The 23,699-nt window shown below is 45.9% G+C and overlaps 1 protein-coding gene and 9 non-coding genes across 10 annotated transcripts; 1 reads left to right on the plus strand and 9 right to left on the minus strand.

Moving 5' to 3' along the window:
• Positions 1-880: 880 nt before the first annotated feature.
• LOC125947335 (uncharacterized) lies at positions 881-2,094 on the minus strand. The gene has a single exon (XM_049671815.1). The coding sequence runs from the start codon at positions 2,092-2,094 to the stop codon at positions 919-921; it is 1,176 nt and encodes a 391-aa protein (XP_049527772.1). The 3' UTR covers positions 881-918.
• Positions 2,095-2,236: 142 nt separating this feature from the next.
• Trnat-agu (transfer RNA threonine (anticodon AGU)) lies at positions 2,237-2,310 on the minus strand. Its single transcript has one exon. It is a non-coding gene; the product is annotated as a tRNA-Thr (tRNA).
• Positions 2,311-7,352: 5,042 nt separating this feature from the next.
• Positions 7,353-7,426, minus strand: Trnat-agu (transfer RNA threonine (anticodon AGU)). Its single transcript has one exon. It is a non-coding gene; the product is annotated as a tRNA-Thr (tRNA).
• Positions 7,427-7,509: 83 nt separating this feature from the next.
• On the minus strand, positions 7,510-7,583 carry Trnat-agu (transfer RNA threonine (anticodon AGU)). The gene has a single exon. It is a non-coding gene; the product is annotated as a tRNA-Thr (tRNA).
• An 83-nt stretch (positions 7,584-7,666) lies between these two features.
• Trnat-agu (transfer RNA threonine (anticodon AGU)) lies at positions 7,667-7,740 on the minus strand. The gene has a single exon. It is a non-coding gene; the product is annotated as a tRNA-Thr (tRNA).
• An 83-nt stretch (positions 7,741-7,823) lies between these two features.
• Positions 7,824-7,897, minus strand: Trnat-agu (transfer RNA threonine (anticodon AGU)). Its single transcript has one exon. It is a non-coding gene; the product is annotated as a tRNA-Thr (tRNA).
• An 83-nt stretch (positions 7,898-7,980) lies between these two features.
• Trnat-agu (transfer RNA threonine (anticodon AGU)) lies at positions 7,981-8,054 on the minus strand. Its single transcript has one exon. It is a non-coding gene; the product is annotated as a tRNA-Thr (tRNA).
• An 83-nt stretch (positions 8,055-8,137) lies between these two features.
• Positions 8,138-8,211, minus strand: Trnat-agu (transfer RNA threonine (anticodon AGU)). The gene has a single exon. It is a non-coding gene; the product is annotated as a tRNA-Thr (tRNA).
• Positions 8,212-8,294: 83 nt separating this feature from the next.
• Trnat-agu (transfer RNA threonine (anticodon AGU)) lies at positions 8,295-8,368 on the minus strand. Its single transcript has one exon. It is a non-coding gene; the product is annotated as a tRNA-Thr (tRNA).
• A 15,257-nt stretch (positions 8,369-23,625) lies between these two features.
• Positions 23,626-23,699, plus strand: Trnat-agu (transfer RNA threonine (anticodon AGU)). The gene has a single exon. It is a non-coding gene; the product is annotated as a tRNA-Thr (tRNA).

The raw sequence follows: 23,699 nt of genomic DNA on the forward strand, positions 1-23,699 counted from the left end.
CAAGGCTGTGATCACTGAACGACACATGTTTCACACTATAACTGCCATACATGGGAACAAGATCCAGTGAAACGTACACTCTGTCTAGCCTAGCGTGACTATGCCCCTGAAATGTGTGAATGCGGGCACACCAGCACTGGACAAGACATGACCAACGTCTTCTAGGTTAGAATCTTGCACGAGTGAATATAAAAGTACAGCACTTTTGTCGCGCACTGGAAGCTGTTTCACTCGATCAGCAGCAAAACATACACAATTGAAATCTCCGAGCAACACGACTTTCCTGTCACACTGTAAGTACTGGCCTACCCTTTCAAAAAAGGACAACCGCTCACTTTCTATGTTGGGGGCGTACACACATATCACACGCCAACCTACGCCCGAAAAGAAAAAATCCACGAAAAGCAGTCTCCCACTTTGACAGGAAAAAACATTCTCTTCTATGACTCCCAGATTATTTCTGATGAAAATAGCGCACCCCGCGGAAGTTCCAATAGCATGTGATACACAAACATTGTATCCATTGCGGAACTGCAGCACCATGCGATCCGTCTGTTCTTCACTTTCTATCTTAGTTTCCTGCACCGCCGCTACATCAATATCTGTTTCCGAGAAAAGCCGGCTAAGCTGGTATTGCCGCTTTCTGGCACAAAGACCGCGAACATTTAGGGTAGCAAGACGAAGTGCAGTGTTTTGGGCCATCAACGTAGTTTGTGAAGAACAAACGAACCGCATGGCACCCACCTCATGCGTCTGGGGTCGGTGCTGCCTTGGCCTCTTGTACGAACCTCCCGTAGCTGCCTGGGCAGTCTTCGGAAGGTGCAGCTCGTGTCCTTATTGTTGTTCTCCATCGTCTTTTGGTTTGGCTGGGTCTTTTAGATGGCTAGAAGAGATACCGCGAGGCACACGCGCTCGCGGCTACGTCGGCGGCGTGCCTGCCGCCTTACGGTCCGGTGGTATATTCGGCCGCGGTCTGATCAGTGACCGCCGGGTGATGGCCGCCTTTGGCGGTGGTCCGTCAGAGTTCCCTGCAGTCAGGGCTTCATTATCGTCCAACGTCGCATCGTGGCCGCGCTTGCTGACAGTGGCACCGCTTGCTGCCTCGCTTACGTCCATGACTGTCGGCTCATCGCATGACGGTGACTGCGCTGGGACGTCATGCACTTTGACGGCGCCCGTGGCGTCACCTACTGTGTCGGCCACTTTTGGGCTTTCGTCGCCGGTTCTTGTATCTTGCAGCTTGTCGGGCGGGGCTGACGTTTCCGCCTCATGCCCCTCAACCTTCGGCGTTGCTTCGCTTGCGGCTTCCTCAGCGTCGGCCTCGTCCATGACGAGTTCTGCGGTGTCATCTCCTCCAACCGGCCCCGCGACACTTGCGTACGTCTTCACGCACTCACTTTCTTCGTGTCCAAAACGCCGGCAGTGCGTGCAGCGAGGATCTCGGCCCTCACGTCGGATATGGCCCTTGCTGTGGCACCGCAGGCATAGTGGCGCTCTTCCAGGCGCGACAAGAAGGGCCATGTCACCGGCGACGCGCAGCTGGTGTGGAAGGTCGTCCACCTTAATGCCTTTATGGAGCTTGAGGCGCACGACGCGCGTCGTCGACCCCTTGTCCTGGATTCCTTGAACCCTCCACTTTTCCTTAGTGACGTCGGTCACTTTCCCGTACGGAGCAAGCGCTACACGCACGTCTTCTTCGTCAACGTTAAAGAGAAGCCAATGAAGCTTGAGACGCACGTCCTGGTTCGCCGGGTCGATAACCAAACAACGTTGGCCCTTCACTTCCATTTCGCCACAAGCCAAAGCTTTCTTCATGCCTTCTGTGCTCTTGAATGTCACCGCCCACACGTGGCTCATTTGATAAGCCCCCAACGCTATCACGTCGGGGAGCAATTCCAGACGTGCCAACGTATCCCGGAAATGTTCGACTCGGTAGGGCCTTGAACGAACATCAGCATGCAAAAATAAAGTGTTGAAAACACTACGACCTGAAGGCAGTGTAGGCAAAATAACTTGATATCCTTCGGCATCCGTTCCGTCCATCCTGTTACCGCGGCTGTTCGTAGCCGCAACCACCGCTCCTCGGGAGCACATGACACACACGTCCGTTCACTACGGTGCCCGGAAGTGGAATCCAACTAAGCCACGGCGCCGTGGAATAACGGTATTTTCAGCGTTCGCATCAATCACGGGTATTGTCCTATCAATGATACAAAAAGTAAAAAGAAATGACTCGAGGCACCGGTGAGATTCGAACTCACGATCTCCTGTTTACTAGACAGGCGCTTTAACCAACTAAGCCACGGCGCTTTTTTTTCTTTATTACCGACTTGGCAAATACACAAAAACAACATGTCAAATAAATACGAGATTAAAATACCAGTCGTTAAAAGACTGTAGCAGTCATGTTAAAATGGCTTCAACGAAGCCAAACTGTCCAACACTTGAAGCCATTCCGGTGGGTCACTTTGCATTTTCAACACTTCCCGTGTGTAAACAACATTTTCAACAAAATAGTATCTGGCTGACCTCGCATGTACATCAGCATTGTGTACAGCCATTCGAGTTCTCCATACGCTTTGCATACACAATAACATTAACATGTCCGCCGGCACACCGTCAGGTTCTGCGCATGGCAAGAACCTTATTCCAAAAGCACTAATCGGGAGCTCCTTTTTTAAAGTTCGCTGCAGAATGTCCCAAAGAAAGCGGGCATCGTGACAGTCAAGAAAAATATGTTCAATTGTTTCTTCCTTATTGCATATAAGGCAATTGACGGACCATGGGACAAACAAACCCTTGCTCCTTAGCCATGGCTTAACCGGCAGTGTGTCAGTGTGGAGCTTGAAAAAGAAGGATTTTGTGTTAGCTCTTACAGGCATATTCCTTACTCTTTTGAGAACATCACGTTCAGGCCCTAAGTTGTACATAGAACGATACACTGGCATAGGTACAAAAACGTCAACAAGATCCTTATATAATTTTTTTCGCGACACTTCAAACAAGTACTCCCTAGAAAATCTCGCATTTAGAAGACGAATCGCCGTGATAACTTCACGCAGATAGCCTTTTAGTGCCATCGGTTTGACTGCGTGCGACGATACAACGAAATCGGGCAAGCGTCACGTAATCTCACTTGGATCACCGTGCGCAGAAACCCATCACTTTGGTCACGAAAGAAAACAAATCTCGACACAAGTTGCTTGAAAAACAAATGAGTTAAACTGAGTCCGCCGTTGCGCAAAGAGTGAAACAAATTAAATCTGCTCATGCGTTCCCATACAGAACCCCAAATAAATTCCGCAAACACTCTGTGTATTTTTTGAACTGAAGATCGGCTCATGCATAGCACCTGCAAGACGTAAAACACTTTAGCTACTAAAAACATATTACACACTTTGGCTCTTGCAAACATCGAAAAGTTGTGGCCTCCCCATTTGTTGGTTTGTTCTTTCATTCTGTCCCTCTCATTCGTCCAGTATTCTACTGGCTCTCGGTAGTTGCCGAGTGGAACCCCAAGATAAGTGCCAGGTAACACACTCCACTGCATTCTGCAAAACAATTCTGGCGTATCTTGCCAGTTCCCATGCCAAAAACCTAGACACTTTGGCCAACTTATGGCACTACCAGAAACACTACAAAAAGATTGGGCTTCCTTCACTACTTCTGCAATGCTTTGCTTATCGCGACAGAACACAGCTATGTCGTCAGCGTAGGCTAACACTTTTATTTCTCTGCCAAAAAACGTGTATCCGCGAATACTGTGGCTATGAAGTATCTTTAGACAGAAAGGTTCTAAATAAAGAGCGAAAAGCAAGGCAGAGATCGGACACCCTTGTTTTATGCTAGACAGTACTGGAATTCGTCTGCTGAGTCTGTTGTTGATAATTAGGTTTGTTGTACAACCACCATAAACCATTTTCACCCCATCCAAAATGACTGTTCCGACATTCATGTACTCAAGAAGCAGAAACAGGATCTCGTGCGACACCCTGTCAAAAGCTTTGGCTAAATCCAGTTGTAGCATGGCTACACGATCTTCCATCAAATCGCAGCATTCAAGTATGCTTCGCGCTGTGTGTATATTTGTGAAAATAGTCCTACCTTTTATACCGCATGTCTGATGTGTACCTACTAGTGATTTCACTACACTCTGAAGACGTTGGGCGAGCACCTTCATGAATACTTTATAATCAGTGTTAGCTAAACTTATTGGTCGGTAGGCCTCTACTGATTGAAGCTTTATGGGGTCAGTAACTTTGGGTATAAGTACTACATGTGTCTGCCGGAAGGAAGGAGGCGTCCATTTTTGTTCATAACATTTCGTTATGACGCGATACAGAGCCTGTGCTACTTCAACCTTGAAAATTTTATATATCGCTGCCCCAAGACCATCTGGTCCAGGCGATTTTCTTGCACTGAGGTCATCGATAGCCTTTTCAATTTCTTCTACAGAAATAGGCCTTTCAAGAGCTTCCTTAAGTTCACCATCAATTCTCGGCATCAGAGGCAAATAATCACTTTTAAACGCCGAGATATCGCTTGCTCTCTTGCTTAGCAGCGTGCTATAGTGGTCCACAAAAGCACGTTCTATCATTTCCTTGTCGTATGTAAGCTGACCTTGATAAACTATTTCTTTTATCTCCTTGCTCAACGCGTGTCTCCTCTCGTCACTGAGCGCTCGCTTGGTGGGCGTTTCACCCAACCATACTCGTTCCGCGCGTGCTCTCAAAACGGCGCCGCGATATCTTTCCTCGTCGACGACTTCAAGTTTCGCTTTAAGTTCTTTGATATCGTTTATAAATGTGCCAGCCGCGCCTCTTTCCATGTTCAACAGGTATGCTAACATGCACTGCATTTGCCGTTCCTCTTGCTTTTGTTTGTGCCGCAACACGCATGCTCTCTCTAAAGCAATTATTTTCGCATCGCATTTAAACAGTTCCCAAGCTTCTACAACATTTTCCGCATTTTCAAGGAGAACATTTTCTAATTTCTCTTTTATTCTTTGTAGAAACAATTCATCCTGCAAAAGATTGTCATTAAGTTTCCATAAGTGCCAATTAAATGTTTTGTCTGTGCTTTTTGTACCTATCGTAACCATTACCAAGCAATGGTCACTGAAACTGAGGCATTCGACACTGTAGCTAGAAAGGAACGGAACTAAATGAAAAGGCACATAAATGCGGTCTAACCTTGAATGGCAGTCTCCCTGAAAATGCGTATATTGCACATCACTGTCAGAACCAAGAACACTTCCAACATCCTCCAGATCAACTTCACACAAAATTTCATGCAGAACAGTTGCGCTTTTATCTTGACTGAGCAGCTTTTTCGATCTATCTATCGGCCGGCACACACAATTAAAGTCGCCAAACACTAGAACGTGCCTGTCACACACCAAGAAAGATCTCAGGTAAACAAAAAATTCTTCACGTTCACGAGCATTATTAGGAGCATATACACACACTGCCCGCCAAAGCATTCCAGAAAAAGAAAAATCACAAATAAGCATACGCCCTCCCTCACATGAAGTAACTTGCTGCTCTGTAATCCCAATACTGTTTCTAATAAAAAGAAGGCAGCCACCAGAAGTACCATTCGCGTGGCAAACGCATACGTTGTACTTCGTTCTGAAAATTTCAACCATTCGATTCGTTTTTTCCTCAGATTCAATTTTTGTTTCTTGGACTGCCATCAAATCAATGTCTTTTTCTAGTAGCATGCGGCTAATCTGACATTGTCTTCGCCTCTGTGACAGCCCTCTAACGTTTAATGTCGCCAAACGAAGCGGAGTGGTGATGTTAATATCGTCTGCCATTGCGTTAGCTACAATTAATGTGTGCCCCTACTCACAATTTTCGAGGAAATATTGCGGCTCTCACACTGATGCTTGGGGAACATATCCCTCTCCTTGAAGGCGACGTCTGCAAAACCACGTCCTCACAGAATCATTCCCGATCAACGATCGGGTGCTGAAAGTTCTTTCCGGGGCACTACCTCCGCTAAGGCGGAGACGGCGCATGTGACGGCCGTCTGTCTGGCGGCACGTTGGGCTTGACCTTCAGCGTCGACCGTCGGACTGTCGGTGTTTTCGGTGTCGGTCCTTCGGTATCCACACCGTCGGTGTCTCGGCTGTGGTCATCAACCTCGTCACGCAACCGTTTTCCGGCGCCTTTAGCGTCGGAAGTCAGGTCCATGTCGTCGCTGACGCTGACTGGCTCGTCAGCCACTTTGGTCGGAGGTGGCGTGATTTCTGAAGGCGCGCCCGTCGCCTCAGCACCAGCTTGCGTCACTTGAACCTTCGCCGGAGGAGGCGCAGAATCCGGCACATTGCCTTCATCTATCCCCTTCAGGTTCACCTTTGCGGTCTTCGTAACCAGTGGTGCAGACGAAGCTGCCGCCCCTTCAGCTGTTCCTTTGGCGGCCTCTTCGGCGTCCTCCTGATCCATGAGAAGCTCAGACGAGTCCTCGCTCCTGCCTGGGCCAGCAACGTTGGCGTACGTTCTCACGCACTGGGTCTCGTCGTGGCCAAAGCGACGACACAGCCCACAACGTGGAACCCGGCATTCTCGTCGAATGTGTCCTGTGCCACGGCACCGGAGGCAGAGGAGTGCTCTGCCCGGGACAATAACGAGAGCCATGTCTTCCGCAACACGAAGTTGGTGTGGTAGGTCGTCTGCTGTCATTCCGGGCTTGAGTTTCAGGACCACCGACCGTGTCGTGGTTCCTTTGTCGTTGCAGCCCTGGACCCTCCACTTCTCCCTCGTCACTTCAGTTACTCTTCCAAACGGTGCCAAGGCTGTTCTGACGTCTTCGTCAGGAACACCATGCAGCAGCCAGAAGAGCTTGAGCCTGACACCCTGGTTGCACGGGTCAATGACCACGCAACGGTGTTCCTTGACAAGGAATCCTTCTGCGTCCAATATCTTCTTTTTGGCCGCCTCGTTCGCAAAAGTTACGGCCCACACATGATTCATCTGATAAGCCCCGAGGGCCACCACTTCCGGCAGCAGCATGAGTCGCGAAAGCGCATCCCTGAAATGCTCAACACGGTAAGGCCGAGCTTTCACTTCGCCGTGAATAAAAACAGTGTTCAAAACACTTGCACCTGAAGGCAGTTGTGGTAGAACCATCTGGTAGTCCGGGGAAGGTTTTTTCGTTGACCGGGAACCGCGGCCGAGGGCCGCTGTAACCGCTCCTGAGGAGCAAGACATTCCGCGACCGTTCGCTGTGATGGCCGGAAGTGGAATCCAACTAAGCCACGGCGCCGTGGAATAACGGTATTTTCAGCGTTCGCATCAATCACGGGTATTGTCCTATCAATGATACAAAAAGTAAAAAGAAATGACTCGAGGCACCGGTGAGATTCGAACTCACGATCTCCTGTTTACTAGACAGGCGCTTTAACCAACTAAGCCACGGCGCCGTGGAATAACGGTATGTTCAGCGTTCGCATCAATCGCGGGTATTGTCCTGTCAATAATACAAAAAGTAAAAAGAAATGACTCGAGGCACCGGTGAGATTCGAACTCACGATCTCCTGTTTACTAGACAGGCGCTTTAACCAACTAAGCCACGGCGCCGTCGAATAACGGTATTTTCAGCGTTCGCATCAATCACGGGTATTGTCCTATCAATGATACAAAAAGTAAAAAGAAATGACTCGAGGCACCGGTGAGATTCGAACTCACGATCTCCTGTTTACTAGACAGGCGCTTTAACCAACTAAGCCACGGCGCCGTGGAATAACGGTATTTTCAGCGTTCGCATCAATCGCGGGTATTGTCCTGTCAATAATACAAAAAGTAAGAAGAAACGACTCGAGGCACCGGTGAGATTCGAACTCACGATCTCCTGTTTACTAGACAGGCGCTTTAACCAACTAAGCCACGGCGCCGTCGAATAATGGTATTTTCAGCGTTCGCATCAATCACGGGTATTGTCCTATCAATGATACAAAAAGTAAAAACAAATGACTCGAGGCACCGGTGAGATTCGAACTCACGATCTCCTGTTTACTAGACAGGCGCTTTAACCAACTAAGCCACGGCGCCGTGGAATAACGGTATTTTCAGCGTTCGCATCAATCGCGGGTATTGTCCTGTCAATAATACAAAAAGTAAAAAGAAATGACTCGAGGCACCGGTGAGATTCGAACTCACGATCTCCTGTTTACTAGACAGGCGCTTTAACCAACTAAGCCACGGCGCCGTGGAATAACGGTATTTTCAGCGTTCGCATCAATCGCGGGTATTGTCCTGTCAATAACACAAAAAGTAAAAAGAAATTACTCGAGGCACCGGTGAGATTCGAACTCACGATCTCCTGTTTACTAGACAGGCGCTTTAACCAACTAAGCCACGACGCCATCGAATAACGTCCTTTTCAGCGTTCGCATAGTCTGCGAACAAGGTTCCGTGATCGCCACATTTTGATGTTTATTTGCATTTTTCCAAACCTGCACGACCGGCCGCACTCCATTGAGTCGCTAAGCATTGCTGTCACGTATGAAAGAGGAGCGTGCCTGGCGACCGCAATTTGTGGTTTGCAGACAAACCTTCTGTTTCTGAAGACAAGTAAGTCTAACTGTGAGCATCGCTGCTACATCTGTGCGGCTCGGAGAATATTACGCAGCGTTGTGCTTCCGAGAAATACTGGTTCGGTATATTTTAGTTCTCATGCACAAATATCCTGTAGCACGACGGATTATTCATGCGTATCTTTGTTGGTGAAATACTAGTGCCATATCGGAATGTTTATCTCAAAAGAAAGTTTTCAGGGCAAGGTTTAATGAATTCAACGGTGTTCTTATGCCTTTAACTAGAACTTTGATATTATTCTCCGAAATCAATGAAAGTATGGGGTAATTCAAATTTCAATTTTCCTTTGAACAATTTCTTAAAAGCATGCGGATGTCCGGTTTAAACATGAGAATGGGCGAGCACAAAATTGCTCCATCAAGGACATGCCATGGCACCTTCCTTCGTGGTTTGGCAAATGAACTTCGTGTCAGCAACAAAAATTGCTGTTACAGATTTTCCAGAGGGAACGCAGAAGATGTAATCTTCCGAATTCATGAAATTGAAACAGACGAAAATTAAGATTAGTCGAGCTAGGTCGACAACTAATTCATCTCGATGTAGATCATCGTTATCTCTATGATAATATGTCCAGTTTATGCGTAGAAAATTGCCGCTGAAGGTCTCACTGGTGTTCCTCATTTTGAACCGCCCATGTCAAAATGGACGAGTTGACGTAATTTGCAACTGACCTCCTTTTACGCCGCTCCCTGTGAATGAGCCAGTGCCGACGTCACATGAGACGCACCATAGTACACAATAGGTGCCGGCACTTCGAATTTATAATTGCGTAATTTTGTCGCGTCCAACAGCTCTGTTCGCGCTACAAAAGTAGAATGTCGTGTTACAGGAACCTAATATTCGGATATAGCCGATATACTATTTTCCTTTGATATTATTCGAAGCATTCAGCATGATACAAGTGGCTACACATTAAACTGGTGTATGGAGCTGTACAAAAATTTTGAAATGGAGATTCATATAAATTAAATTCGGCGTTCTTACAATCCATGACCACAATCTGAATATGGGTCATGCAATGGTGTGACCTGAAGGATAAAATTTTACCAGTGAGGCTCTTCAACGTACGCCCAATGCACGGTACTAGAGCGATATTGAATTTTGCCCCCATGGTAATGCGAGACCCGCCGCCGGGATCGAATACGCGACCTTGTGCGTAGTAGAAACGAAGTATAAACTTCGTCTCTACCGCAGTCCACCACAGGAAAGCAGTGGCGGTTGACGCCATGCGTCGGACATGACAACCAGGGAAGACAAGGCCGAAGCGAGAGGCGAGCGGGGCTGCTCTTTAACAACCAATAAAAGAAGTTTTCGATCATGGCAACGCGGGTTTCGGTCTCTTCTCTGTCGATAGATTATTTGTGCCGAAAGCAAGGGAGAAGGCCGGCATCCTTCACACTGATACTGTACCGAGGATGGAGAAGTTGCACAGGCATCAAGGCGTCCTTTGTGGTTCCACTACCCCACCATGGCCAGCGAGATCATCCTACAAGGAACTGAACCTTCATCCGCCGACCAGCAGGAGATAGTCGACGGACTTTGCCATAAGAACTCAGCTCTCACCGAACTGGACAAATAGATTGCCGACCTCCTTGATGGTGAGCAGTCTGACGAAGTAATTAAGGGCGCTATGGATTACCACGAGAAGAGCACCAGCGCCCTCAGCAGGCTTTGGTCCGCGCTGAACACACCTGCATCTGCCGGTCCTGCCATCAGCGAAGACAACCAGTCCGGACATGCGGGGGCTAATGATGGATCTAGCAATAAAATGGGAGCTGCTCACTCGGAGGTCATCGGTCAAACCCTCGCCTATCACAGTAGATCGCGAGCACCGGGTCTACGAGTCGCCATGCTGAAGATTCAGGTACCCGTCTTAGGCGATGAGAACCGTGAGTCGCACGGGTTTTGGATTACTACGAAGCAACCATTCACACGCAACCCGATCTCACCAACATTGAAAGGTTTAAGTACTTGAAGACTAACTTGGCCGGTGCTGCAAAGTGGGTCGTCGAAGGAATACACCTGACTGAAGCGAACTACAATATCGCCGTCAAGTTGCTCACCGAACGGTATGATCTAAAGGATGTCCTCATCGATGGCCACATAGACAGCCTGCTTGCCATTGAACCGATCGAGCCATCGTCACAAGTATCAAGGGTGCGGACCTGCATGAACAGATCCAGCTCAGGACCGGCTGTTTAGACAGCCTTGGCATGCCGTCTGCAGAGTACGCGGTTGTTTTGCACTGAGTGCTGATCAGCTGATTTCCCGAGGACCTGCCGATCCCGTATCATAAGCGCACGAAGACAGACACTAGTGTCGCAGACTCTGCAGTGCAATCGAGAAAAGATAAAGTCAAGGCAATTCTTAAGTTCCTTCAAGTTGAAGCGGAAAGTAGGGAGGAGAGGCGAGTGTCATGCGAGAAACCTACTTCAGGGAAGTCGTCAGCAAACCGCAAGGTAACGGACATCTTGACACCACTTCATACACCGTCAGCCCTAGCACTGGCAGCACGGTCTTCATCGCCAGGGGCCACTTCAATGCCTGGACAGACTACGTGTCGCCTCTGCGGCATCCCAGAACACATGATGCGTCATTGCCGAGCCACACTATACCAGCGGAGGAAAAGTGTCAACGGCTTTCCAGCAAGAATTGCTGCTTTAAGTGTAGAAAGCAGGGGCACATTGCTCGCAGTTGCAGCACAGCAGCGTGGCTCAAGTGCGACCGATGCTCAAGACGCCACATTTCTGCACTGTGGGATATTCGGGGACGACTATGAATCCTCAGTGCACAAATGACTACTCCTGTTGGAGCTGAAAACTGAGAGGCGGCCACACAACGAGAAATAAAGGTAGCAACTGCTCCTGCAAGCTGCACGCGCTCGTCATGTGTGTTGCTCCAAACAGCCACAGTGTGGGCGTCGAGGAAACTCTGGCCGCGTGCCCCTACAGCTGCTGCTTGACACCGGCAGGCAACGGACCTTTATCTGTAAATACTTGACGCAGCAACTACCATAAAAACCGGACTATAGGTCGAACCGGAATATAGGTCCACCCCCCAACTAACCAATTTTAAAAATGAAAAAATCTTTTTCAATGGCAAAAGTACCGAAAGACACTCTTACCTTTAAACAAATGCGACTCAGACGGTCGCACAATGGTGACAGTATTTATTTAAATGCTGCTCCGTGCCGTGATGATAACGTGCTGACAAACACGCGGGTCGATGGTCGCACGATACGAAGCCCACGGCAACCTGGCGGGTTGCCGTGGGCTTCCGCGTACTCAATCGCCTTTTTCTTGAAGGCGACGGTGAACTGCTGTCGGCTTTCGCTCATTTTGAAACAAAATGTGATGAAGCAGCCTGCATGCGATGGCGAAGGCGGCTGTTTACTTCATCTGTCCATTGTTGCAAGACTTCCGTAGTTTTTCCGCCAATGTCCGGTATATAAGACGAGGGTCGACTTTTCGCAATGGTTTTTTGAAAAAAAGTTCGACCTATATTCTGGTTTTTAGGGTATCTCTGCCTTGCACTGAAAATGACTTAGAAGTGTTCGATCTGGGCAGCGCGGGTGTCCGTCTCTTCTCTGACGCTACATTATTGGTGCCCAAACCCGGCATGCGTGTGTATCATTATATTGCTTGCGCTCGATTATGTCGGGTTTTGCTGATGTTGCTGAAATTGCACGCGAAACATGTCTGGTAGTGTAGTAATAAAGTTGGTTTGTTTACGTCAAAGTGACAGTTGAAAATAGCATCTTTCTGTAACTTTTTGTGCTCCCTGATAAGGCGGTAACGAGGTCCTTTCTCTTAATCCCACCATTACAAGAAAACACCTGCGATCAACTAATTATATAACAGTGTCATTTTCACGTCCTTATTGTTTTCCGCACAAGCGTTGACAGTATTTGTCTTAGCACTTCCCTGTCTGTTTTTAAGAAGTCTTGGGACACTGAAAAATAACTTTTAATTACACTATAGTCAGGTACAACTTTAGAAGGCAGCGGCATCTGCCCCCTCAAAGGCGGATGCATACAAGCCTCCACCAATGGGCGCGCACTACAGACTTGCGTCATGAGCCGGACGGCCGGTGTCCCCGGAGACGGAGAACATGGCAGCCCGCTCTTCAAGCCGGGGCGAGTCACGTCAGGGGGACTATTTCTTTAGTCGCGGAGGAAATCAGCTGCTGCGCTTCAGTCATTTGGGTGGGGCCTCTCCTGTCTTCTTAAGTTGTACCCGACTATAGTTCTTTTATCCAGGTTGTTTATTCCAAATAGCATCAAAGTTTCAGAATTACAGGAACTATTTTGTTCTGAACTTTTCTACGAAGTCCGTGCACAATCTCAATTCTTATGCAATACAATGCATTTATATCTGCAAACATATAATCCGTGAATAAATTTTTGAGTAGCTTGGGCAGCAGCCTCTACTGCACTATGGACAATCAGTTTATTTTGGTATCCTCTGTTCTCGAGGCAATCTACCTTCTCCGCTTATGCCGTCAGTTGGTTGGCACACAATGTTACTTTAATAGCTGCTTGTTGTAGACGAAAATTGTGCTAGCGAGCTGCCTTGCAATACCATCGAGCCTCTTAGTTGTGACAGGAATATTTTTTTCTTCGACATCTCATTGGGATTACTTGATTCTCTCAGTGGTAGATCGCGTCGCGAACTGGCCGTTTGATCTTTTTTTCAGTAAATGTTCCGTGTTTGTCGGACCCGGTATCGCTTCTACGTCTCTGCAGACTGAAATATCGTTCTCAGCAGAATAACGCAGTTTCATATGTGCATTACACACAGTGGGCAGGGTTGCCGCCACAAATAACGGTTGTCCCTCCTATAACAATTATCACGTAGGTAATACCTGATACCTGAAGCCTAACCTGTAGCACTAGCCAGAATAGGTTTTTTCAGCGTGCTGCCTCTTTCGCTGATGTACGCCGACTTTCCAAGAATGGTGTGGTAGTTGGCTTTATAGCAGCCTTTATAGTTGGCTTTATAGTTGGCTTGTTACCTTCACTCGAGCTGACGTTACCCATATTACCCTCATAGACGGTGCATAGACGAATGAGATCGATAGATGATCCAAGAAAAGGCCCTCTCTGCGACCAGGATCACAATTCATACTGCAGCGCGCTGACGCTTGAACCCCGCTGCATTGTGTGTGACTGCTGCGAAGAAGGAGAGACGTAACTTGTACCACAAAGCAGAACAGGTATTTCAGGTAGCTGCCCTTGCTGCTGCCAGCTGAAACGTTCCGAAGCAGTAGGACAGGTTATTCGAGACGACTAGTGGACTGCTGTCAATTGGTTTCAACCGCTTCGGGTTCTATAACGCGAACACAAAGTGTAGTGCAGGAGTTTCATTTTTCTTTTTTTGCGTGGCTCCTTCTAGTAGATGCTGTGCCATTAGTTGGACATGAAGCCCACGACTACGTGATCGTCAGCAGAGGGTTACGGCCGTTCTCATGCTGACGCAGGCTTTTCTTTTTAATCATCATTGGAGAAAACATTATTCCGTAGTCACTTGTTTTACCAAGCTCACCTATAATTTGGTGAGTGTTATAATAAATGAGGAAATCTCGATGTTATCGCCGCTTATTCCTGCCAAGCATTTCATCTAACAAAATTGTTCTGAAGGTTTAGTCTATCTGGCTTCTCGATTCCTGGATTGAATTTTTTTTCTTGCTTAAACAATAACTAACATTTTGGTAGTACGACAAATATTTACTTAGTTTACCACCAGCTACATACGTTATTTTCATCCACAAAGTTAGAGCGCGGGTCAGTCTACCAACCTATAACAGTGGTATGTAGTTTATTTACTGACCCCATTCCATTACCATCGGGAGCGTGGAATTGATATTGTTAAGGAAAGTTATTTGTCTCAGCGACCAATCAGTGCTCAATACTAACCTCCATTACATTTTACTATGCGCTAAGTGCAGCCTGGAGTTGCAGAGACCAGTCTTCAAAAACATCTCAAACAAGTGAAACAGGTTGCCATTTTCTTCTGAGGCTCTCCTGACGCTCAGCTAGAAAGCGTGAGGTTGAAGCGTAAGATGCCGGACGTGAAGACAGCATTTTGAGAAAGACTGCATGAAAAAAACACAACTCCTGGTGTATGAATTCTTGGCTGTACGTCAATGTACTTCATTGTGGCATCTAACTAGTTCGCTTGTCACTTTGGGTCGCTAAAGCGCATTATACCAATCAAATCGGCTTTTGAAGTATAAATGCGTAGGTGTCGAAGTAGCTGCATATAAAATGTATTTCTGAGTTTATCAGTCTATTATACACCCTATCACCGAAAGACAAAGACACTCCTTCCGAATTCAACTCATGAGCTATGTCGCCAACACCTGTGGAAAATGTGTGCACGCCAGGATAATCTTGCAGCCGACTACAAATAAATTTTTTAGGCACTCGAGCATATATACCGGAAATTCATGAGACTTAGAGTCTCATACATTGCTCTACTGAGTCACTGGAACAAGTAATGCATAACCTTTGCATTTAATCACTTCATATACCCTGAAGGACACACAGATCAAAGTTGTGTTTTTCTTTCATTTTTTTCCACTCAGCACCACTCATCTTTTCATGCAAGAGGACCCATGTCGTGTCTGCTCTGCGGTAGATTCAGGATAATTTGTGAATCATAGTCTGTATCTTATTACAACTGTAGGACTAAACTTCCCCTAAATATTTATTCTATTTGTTGCAGCCAGCTAAAATATATAACTCAATACTTGCCAGTCAGTCGCTTTCCGCTGGAACGTCATAGCTATAAAAAAGCATACTTGCGGCGGCGCGTTGGTGCGGTGGCAGGGGTCTCAAAATAGCTGGCGCGAACATGGTGGCCTTCACCGGCAAAGCATGCGCGTTTGTGACAAAGCTTGTGTTTCAGAATGAAGCATGGTACTTGGGTGACAGACAAAGGAGCAGACGTTTCCTGTGTTTCCTTAGTAAAATCGCCTACTCTGTCGCTACTTACAGTATTGTAGTGTCTAGAGCCTGTAAGGGTGCATCAGTAGGCCAAGCAGAGAGGAATAAACTCTAAACAATGCACTGGGCAAATTCTACTCTCTACATTAAAGTTTGGCGGCCGTGATACCAACCAGTGTAGTTCACCGTCATCAAACTTAACGACAGCGGCCGCTCACGTCTGGCTCCGCATCTTTCAGATGTGCTTGCGGTGACAAGGCGAATTCCAGGACGTGTTGCAATCATCTCTTACCACGCCTACAAGCTGATACAAGGCAGGCTCGTCTTTCTGGAGAGTACCACTACGTTCAAGAGTCACGCGTTACCTGATATCGCGAGCACTTCCTCCAAAGACATTATGGTTTAAGTAGCGCTGCTTAGGTGGCACACACAGAGACACTTACACGTCAACACAAAACGGATCCTAGGACACAATGCCCGTTTGTCGTTTACGCCCGAGTTTCCCTGTGTGTGCTACCTTAGCCGTGGATCTTGCACAATTAGGTCATGCCATACCAACCAGCCCCCGTCGAAGCACGCCTGAGGGTTATTTCTCGGCGTTATTTCTCGCATAAGCAGAAACATTATAACAAAGCAACTTAGCGAGAGCGAATGAAACTTGGATGGCAGTACCTCTGAACCTTTATTTTACTCGGTTTCTTTACTCGCTTTCTCGCTTTCCGTTTCATGAATGCGAGCGGGTAACTTTTTTATAATTTTGTCATTTCCCCGGATGCGACTAGATAGCTTCTTATGACGGCACTTGGGCATTCCGCCAGCTGTTGACGGAATGTAACGCCGTTGCCGTTATCAGCGGCAATGAGGGTGTCAGCGGAGATTAGAGGTCACAAAACCTTCGGACGTTATGCTTAGTTTCCGACACTCACGACCCCATCGCAGTGTCTCCTGCGACAAAGGTAGATCAAGCGACCATTGCGCATTATAATTTTTTACGCAATGGCACCCATGCGATTTGAGCTATTTCCTTCTCTGTCGCATTAGCCTTGGTTTGGCGAACCCCCATCCCTCAGAAGGACCACGGGAACTACCGGACCCTATGAAGGTAGTGTTATCTTCATCAGTGAAATGGTCTGGCTTTTCAGTCACCTCGACTGAACTTACCTATCAGAGCTAAATTCCTTGCTATACTAATTAAAATATTTTGGTGGTTGATCTGATATCATCTTTAAAATTTTACAATGACTGTGAGCAATGGCTAGGTGGAGGTATCCACCTAGCCATTGCTATCTCATACCAGATAATGTACTTTACTGTACTCTGAAGTTAATGTACGGAATACAATAGATGTGGTAGGTGAAGGGCGCCCACTGGCGAGGACAACTGAGCCCCACACCGCTTGGTTAAGAAGTCAAGAATAATTCTTACCAGATTGTGTTTATTACCACGAGCCAAATAAATATTATACTGTACTGTCAACATAGCGCAAGTAAAGAGGGACGTAGCCACAGTGAATTGCGCCCTACGCCTAGTAAGCCGCGTACCAAATTAGAACAGCTACTGAAACATTGTCGAGGGTTTACAAGAAAACTTCAGGACGAAGCAAACTCCGATTTTTTGGGCTTCGATACCTGGGAAATGCGGAAGTTCTTTCCTTAGACAATGCCTCAACTCTGTCGAATTAAATTTGCTGCTTTGGCGAAAGCGGTGTAAATACTACCGACTGATGGCAGCAGAATGTTTATGTATAGTATGAATGTTTTCAATATGACCGAAATTTGTTTTATACCAATGAGGACATCAGAGCTTTCTAACTCATCAAAATAAACATACAATATGCCTAGTATTAGATTTTAGCAAACTGCATCGAATAGATCGACCAAACCTAACAATTTATTGTTCCAATTTATTTGTCAAAGGGTGCAGTTGTTGGGCGGTATCAATTTAGCACTTCGCGAAAGTCTGGAAGAGCCTGCATCATGAATTTGCAAAACATGCGTCTATAAATTTATTGTAAATTTCACAGTGGGGAACATTGCATAAAATATGTCCCTTTAGTGCATTCTAATTTATAAAGTTCAATGTACACGCGGAACAGCAAGGCAGGAATATGAAGAACGAGAACGCAGGAATGCTGGCTATCAACTTAAAGGTTGAAGAATGGCCAGGAAAGGTACAAAGTTTATTGGTGTGAGCTCAAAGAAAGGCGGTGCCAACCTTCCAATCATAGACACGCGTGGGCTCATGCGCCAGGAAGCTTTTTAAGAATCTATGCAAGATAAAGAAATAAAGATTTACGCACGCACAACCGGCTATTATGCCATAACATTATAAGACGCACTCCTTCATTCATTATATGTGCACAGAGCTCCACTCTCTGTAAATTTTGGAGTTCCCCTGCAGTTTCGACAGCGCATCGAAATGTTAGACGGCGTTCAACCGATGAGGTGGTCGTTCTTGTTGATTGATCTCTGATTGAAGCAGCAGCCAGTCTGTCATACATAAAAACAATCGCAGCTCAAAGGTACTTTACGAACTGCCTCAATACTGCGTTCTGCAAACAGGTTAGTATCCTTAACATAACAGCGGTCCGATCATTTGTTGTTGTTGACCTATTCTTTCTTTGTTTGCGCGGCGGCGCAACTGTTTTCTAAACTATATTCAGCCGTAACCACAACGTTGACCCCATATTGCCTCCCTTCTGTTTGTAAGTCTATGCAACAGCGAGCCAACGTGAGGAATGCCCACGACTGTCGTCTTTTTGCTTCGAATGCCCTCTGAAAGCATGGGCGGACTTGAAAAAATGATGTACTTTATCGGGCTCTACCAGAACGTGGCTGAGGCAACACTAGTAAATCTCCTTCCAGTAAGTTCGCTACCGTCGCTACTGAAGCTGATGGCGGATGTTGCTGTTAATGCCATCGTTGACGTTTATATTCTTTCATTCCTGTTGGGTCTATATTTTGTAACAAGGTTTTCCGTACCTTGAAGCCCAACCAACTTGGGCAGCATTCTGCCGTTTTACGAACTTCGTAGTAGTATTGTCATGCATATCCATCAAAATGATTATTTCATCCACTTCTCTTCCCTTTAACTTATTATATATACATTTCATTTAAACATAACCCTATGCGGTAGCTTAGTAAATGTCAATGCGCTGCTGAACTCGAGGTCGGGCGTATGTTTCCGGCCCTGGCGGCCGCATTTCAATGAGGGCAAAATGCTGAAATGCGGGTGAACTTAGATTAGGCTGTAAGTTGAACACCAGGTGGTAAAATTTATTCTGTGATTACCCCAATACGGTGTGCCTCGTAATCAGACCTTGTTGTCAGCGCGTAAAACCCACACTGTAGTGTATATTTAAACCTAATTAACTTCCCCTAGCTCTTACTGGGTTCATTTTATTTATTTATATATATATATATATATTCATTCATTTATTATTTTGCTTAATTATTTAGAGGTACATAGCAGGCTACAGTCAGAGCATTGAATAATATGGAATTATACGACAGAATACATGATGAGCATGAACAAGAACAAATAAAAGTAGCAGTGAGCAGAAACAAAAGCATCCTTATACATTACCAATTGGTGAAATGTGCGTACAAATGTTACCGGAAATGTTCGCGGTTAGTGATTGGAACAATGGCATCTGGAGGATCGTTCAAAAGTGCGATGGCTTGTGGCATAGGCAAAAAATTGAAAGCTTTAGTTTTACCAAATATGCGTTTGATGCTGAGCTGGTTATGAAGGCACGTGGATGAAGTGGCTGTGCGGATTGCGTTACGCTATGGATATGTTTGTGTAATAAGCATAAAACAGCATCAGAACGACGACTGATTAAAGTTTGGAGCAGAATGTCAGGCCTAATTTTTGTTAAACTGGAATGTCGGTCATAGTTACACGAAATGAAGGGAGTGGCCATATTTTATACGGCGGCTATCATTCAAATTGTCTCCCCATGTATGACAATTAGGGCTCTCGCATTCCCGGCAATCTTTATGATGTGTTGCCAAACATTAGAACTTACTGTTATATTTTTTTCTTTTGTGAACTTGATTTTCGTTACTAAAGTAAAATGTACTAAAAACTCGAATTACATACCTACCTGCAGCAGTCAGCAACTTTCAACTTTTTCTTTCACGTGTAGGACACAGTAGCGCAATCGTTCTACTCTACGCCAAAAACAACTACTACTATGGTCCAGTATATTCCAGTGCAGCAGCTCCTTAGGTCAAACCTTCAGCTGCCCTTTAAATCGGCAGAACTTATTTTAAACAATAACCAGTTAGAGCTAACAGCTTTCGCGTCAGCTCGTATCATTTGCAATCCACCTTCTTTCCACGCAAACGAAAATCCTTCCTTTCGGCCCCTGTTCCCTCGCCCACTGTCCGAGGCTGTCGCTTTCTTTACCGAATTGGCCTCACCCATTGAAAGAAGTGAAAACACAGCCCTCGCTTCGCCGTGCCACTGTGCCCGATCTAGTTGTATGGCTCGCTCGCACGATATAATTTACTCTGATGAAACTGAGAACATTGGGGTCATTCCACGCCAAATAAACCAGCGTTTTTTCGACCGTCACAGATGTAGTTGAAAAAATGTCCACGCGTTTCTTTAATTTCAAAACTCATTCTCTCCGTTTAGTTTACTTCCCAAAATGTTTCTTGAATTTTGGGCGGCAATTTATTGCTCTTGCCCAGCTGAGCCGGAAGGCATCAACAAGAATTTTTTTTTCAAATTTACATTATCTCATCCAGCTGTTGAAATGGGGTGTATGAGAAGACAATGAAGTGATGTGACTATCAAAATAACCAATATTTCAAATATTTGAACATTTTGGGTGCTTTTGGTACCGGCAAAAGTCAGTAAAATGGCAAATTTGGAATTTTTTTCTCCGGACGCGCAAAAATCCAGGCGTCAAAAATTCAATACAGGCTGGTAGCCCAGTTGAGATAGTATAGCCGAAAAATATTTGAAGCTTTGAAGGTTCAGCCGATTGCCTGAAATATAAGTGTAAATTTGGATTTTTTTGCAAAAAGTTTCCTCTTTAGGTCAAAAAAGTAGCTTTGGCCGACGGCTTAAATGTATATGCGATTCAAAATTAGATAGCTCTACATGTCTGCTATTCATGTGAGAAGTTACAAAAAGGTATTGTTTTATAAACGCGAAAAATATTTTTTTGAATTTTTGTGCCAGCACCGGCTCCTCCCTAACGTGCGCCCAACCTTGCCGGCCTGGGTTGCAGACGATAAAATTGGCTTCGCCTGCAACGAAGATGACAGAGAAACAGTGTCATGATCTGCGTGTTATTGCCAAGAGACACACGCTCTAACTCTATGCGGCTTGTGCTTGGTGTGTTCCAGGTGAAGCATACAGCCAATGCATATGAAACATCACGATGCGTGGAATTCGTCAGGGAATCCTGCACAGCTAAAATTATGACGTAAGGTTCATTTGCCTGCGAGTTGTCGCTGGTGTCTCTGTATGTCGTGTTCTTTGTGTGGTGTCTGCGTATCGCGAAATTTAAAAAATATATAGCTGTCGCTGACACCGAATGGAATGACTCTTCAGTGCTGTCCGTCGAGGTAAAATCGCAAAAATCTCACGACAAGGTGCACCGATGCGGAATAATTTAAGGACGCCAGCCCACACCTGCGCTTGTGCTCTACCCCTCAGAGCACCATCATCGTTCTTTCGTGATTTCTGTGTAGTCATGCTAAAAAAATTGCCTATCTTGCAATTATGCTGGAATCAGTTATAGGCGAAGTTTTCTTCGGTGTTGGCTGAAGTCTCTTCAATACGTTCCTCTTCGCTTCTATGTAGCTGAACTCTCCTCGGTCAATGCACGCTCTAGTTCCATTGTTGCCGTTGCGGTTCTTGTTGCCTTTCAGAACAACAAATGCATTTTGTTGGATTCTCCACACTCAGCTACTTCTGCTACCAAGTTCTTCTCTTGTGTGTAGCTATTATCTTTAATTTCGTATCTTTAATTTTCTGTTAGCCACTCCTCCCTTTCCATGTCACTCACCGCTCCTCGCTCAGTGCGCAACCTGTTTTTTTCTGTTCATTTCACTTCTTTCTACGAACTTCGTCACTTATCTGCGTCCCAGTAAGATGTCTGTTGCCTACTAGTTCATCTCTTGCTCTGCTTGTGTATTCGAGCACCTACCCAGAGTACATGTACCAATTCCGGGAAATTTACCAAGAACTTTCATCACGTACCCAGTCACAGGTACGCAGTTGAACATAACCAGTGGTCCAAGTTGTATATACGGCAGGAACGCTGTAGCCAGGAGGCGGCAACCACAGAGTACAGACGGAAGAGGACAAGAAAGCTTTCCGGTAAAAACAACAAAACCATAAAGAAAAAACCTACTAACGGAGTTTCTCTTGAAGTGACAATGCAACTTGAAAACAGAGGTTGCTCAGAAACTACATGTGTGAAAACTTGATACATAAGAAGGCTAGCACAAAACAAGAACGAAGGTCAGACGGACAATTAAACTAGTGACTGAAGGAGTCCTCATCCAGTTGTCTGTCTTGCCTTAGTTTAGGTTTCCCCGTCTATTTTTCTATGCATAGAAATGCGCTCTAACTTGCCTGACAATTCGTGCTTTGTGAAGCTGATAAAAATCGCTACAGGTATTATGTTACGCCTTATAAACTTCATGGCATCTGCATGTTTAATTTTATCTAAAGCCATTGCCTTCAGCATTTAATTTATATCGCAGATATGTAGAAATTAGAATGCATTTTTGATACCATTATTATCCAGTCTCAGTCCAAGATAAATACCTCCTCATTTAATTACTTGTGGAAATTAATGCAGAAGCGTATTGTTAGATTTCGCCACTTTTACAGATCCTTCACCTCGGCTGAAACAGGGCCGTTATTAAAAATAGATGTATTGCTCTAAATGACCGAGCAGACATGTCTAACAAACAATTTCTTTTAGAATAGAGTGAGTAGTACCAGTCATTCCAGCTTCCGGGATGCTGTTTGCAGTTCAGTGCCATGTTCACGAATGAAACATAGCTGGTCATATGAATTTTCCACCAACCAGCCGAAGCACGTCGCACACTGCCTGTAATGCCGTAGACATTTCGCTACCTAAACAGAAGCAAATACCTGTGGGGTAAAGCAGGAGTGAGTGAACGGGCACGTTGGTAACGTGGCATCTTTGGTTGGCAGCGCGATGATCTATATACATGAAAATATTTGGAGGACGCTTAAGTTTCGCCTTTAAGAGTGGAACGCGATATCATTCAAAGATCCCTGGCTGCTTATCAGTCTTTTTTTTTTCTTGTATATTGAAATTACAATCCGACACTATCATGTCTGTAGGTTGCGGTTAAGTCGTACTTTACGATTTTTCTGACAAATTTGGTTTTGAGATGTTCAATTTTTGTTCACCAACGCCTTGCGCCACGCGAAGCGCCTGCCCGGTCTGGGTGGTTCTGGATGATGCGGTTCGGCATGATTATGTCCGTCAATGACGCCGGCGATTACGCCGACACCGACGCCGCATGTTCGGCGACACAGGGCCCTTCACGCGGTCGCGTTCAAAGTGAAAAAAGGGCACAGGAAAGAACTCTGCGTGCTCCTTCCTGTCACTTCTTTCACTTCTCATGTAGATCGTAGCGCTGCTTACTAAAGTAAACCACTTTGTTACACGAGTTACGACAATATACCCTTCCACGAAGGCTATAAAACATTTATGTTTGTTGAATTTGTGCGTCCTTGAAGCAATTAATTTTATCTCGTTGATCCACCAGATTAGCCAAAATATTAGCGATGAAGTTACCGCGAATCTCACTTTACAGCTAACAAAGAGCCATTAACTAAACTCCCACGGAACTCCCATTCAGACGTCGCCTTTAGTATAAGCATTCGTATACCTACTGGCAGCTACAACTGCTTACAAGCACTTCTTCAAGCCTTGAAGGCGTCCCGCGAGATCCACTATTGCGATCTATAAGGAGGCACCGTCGTCGTGAGCTGAATGTAAATGAGGAGGATAAACTGGATCGAGCGGCTACCTGCCAGGCCACATTGACAGGCCGTTACGCCGCGGTCGCCGGCGCCGTGGCTTAGTTGGTTAAAGCGCCTGTCTAGTAAACAGGAGATCGTGAGTTCGAATCTCACCGGTGCCT

The sequence above is a fragment of the Dermacentor silvarum genome, chromosome 8, assembly GCF_013339745.2.
Source record: "Dermacentor silvarum isolate Dsil-2018 chromosome 8, BIME_Dsil_1.4, whole genome shotgun sequence".
Classification (NCBI taxonomy): domain Eukaryota; kingdom Metazoa; phylum Arthropoda; class Arachnida; order Ixodida; family Ixodidae; genus Dermacentor; species Dermacentor silvarum.

Bases quoted from the DNA above. Each gene is read 5' to 3' on its own strand.
- LOC125947335 (XM_049671815.1), bottom strand. From the start codon at position 2,094: ATGTGCTCCCGAGGAGCGGTGGTTGCGGCTACGAACAGCCGCGGTAAC.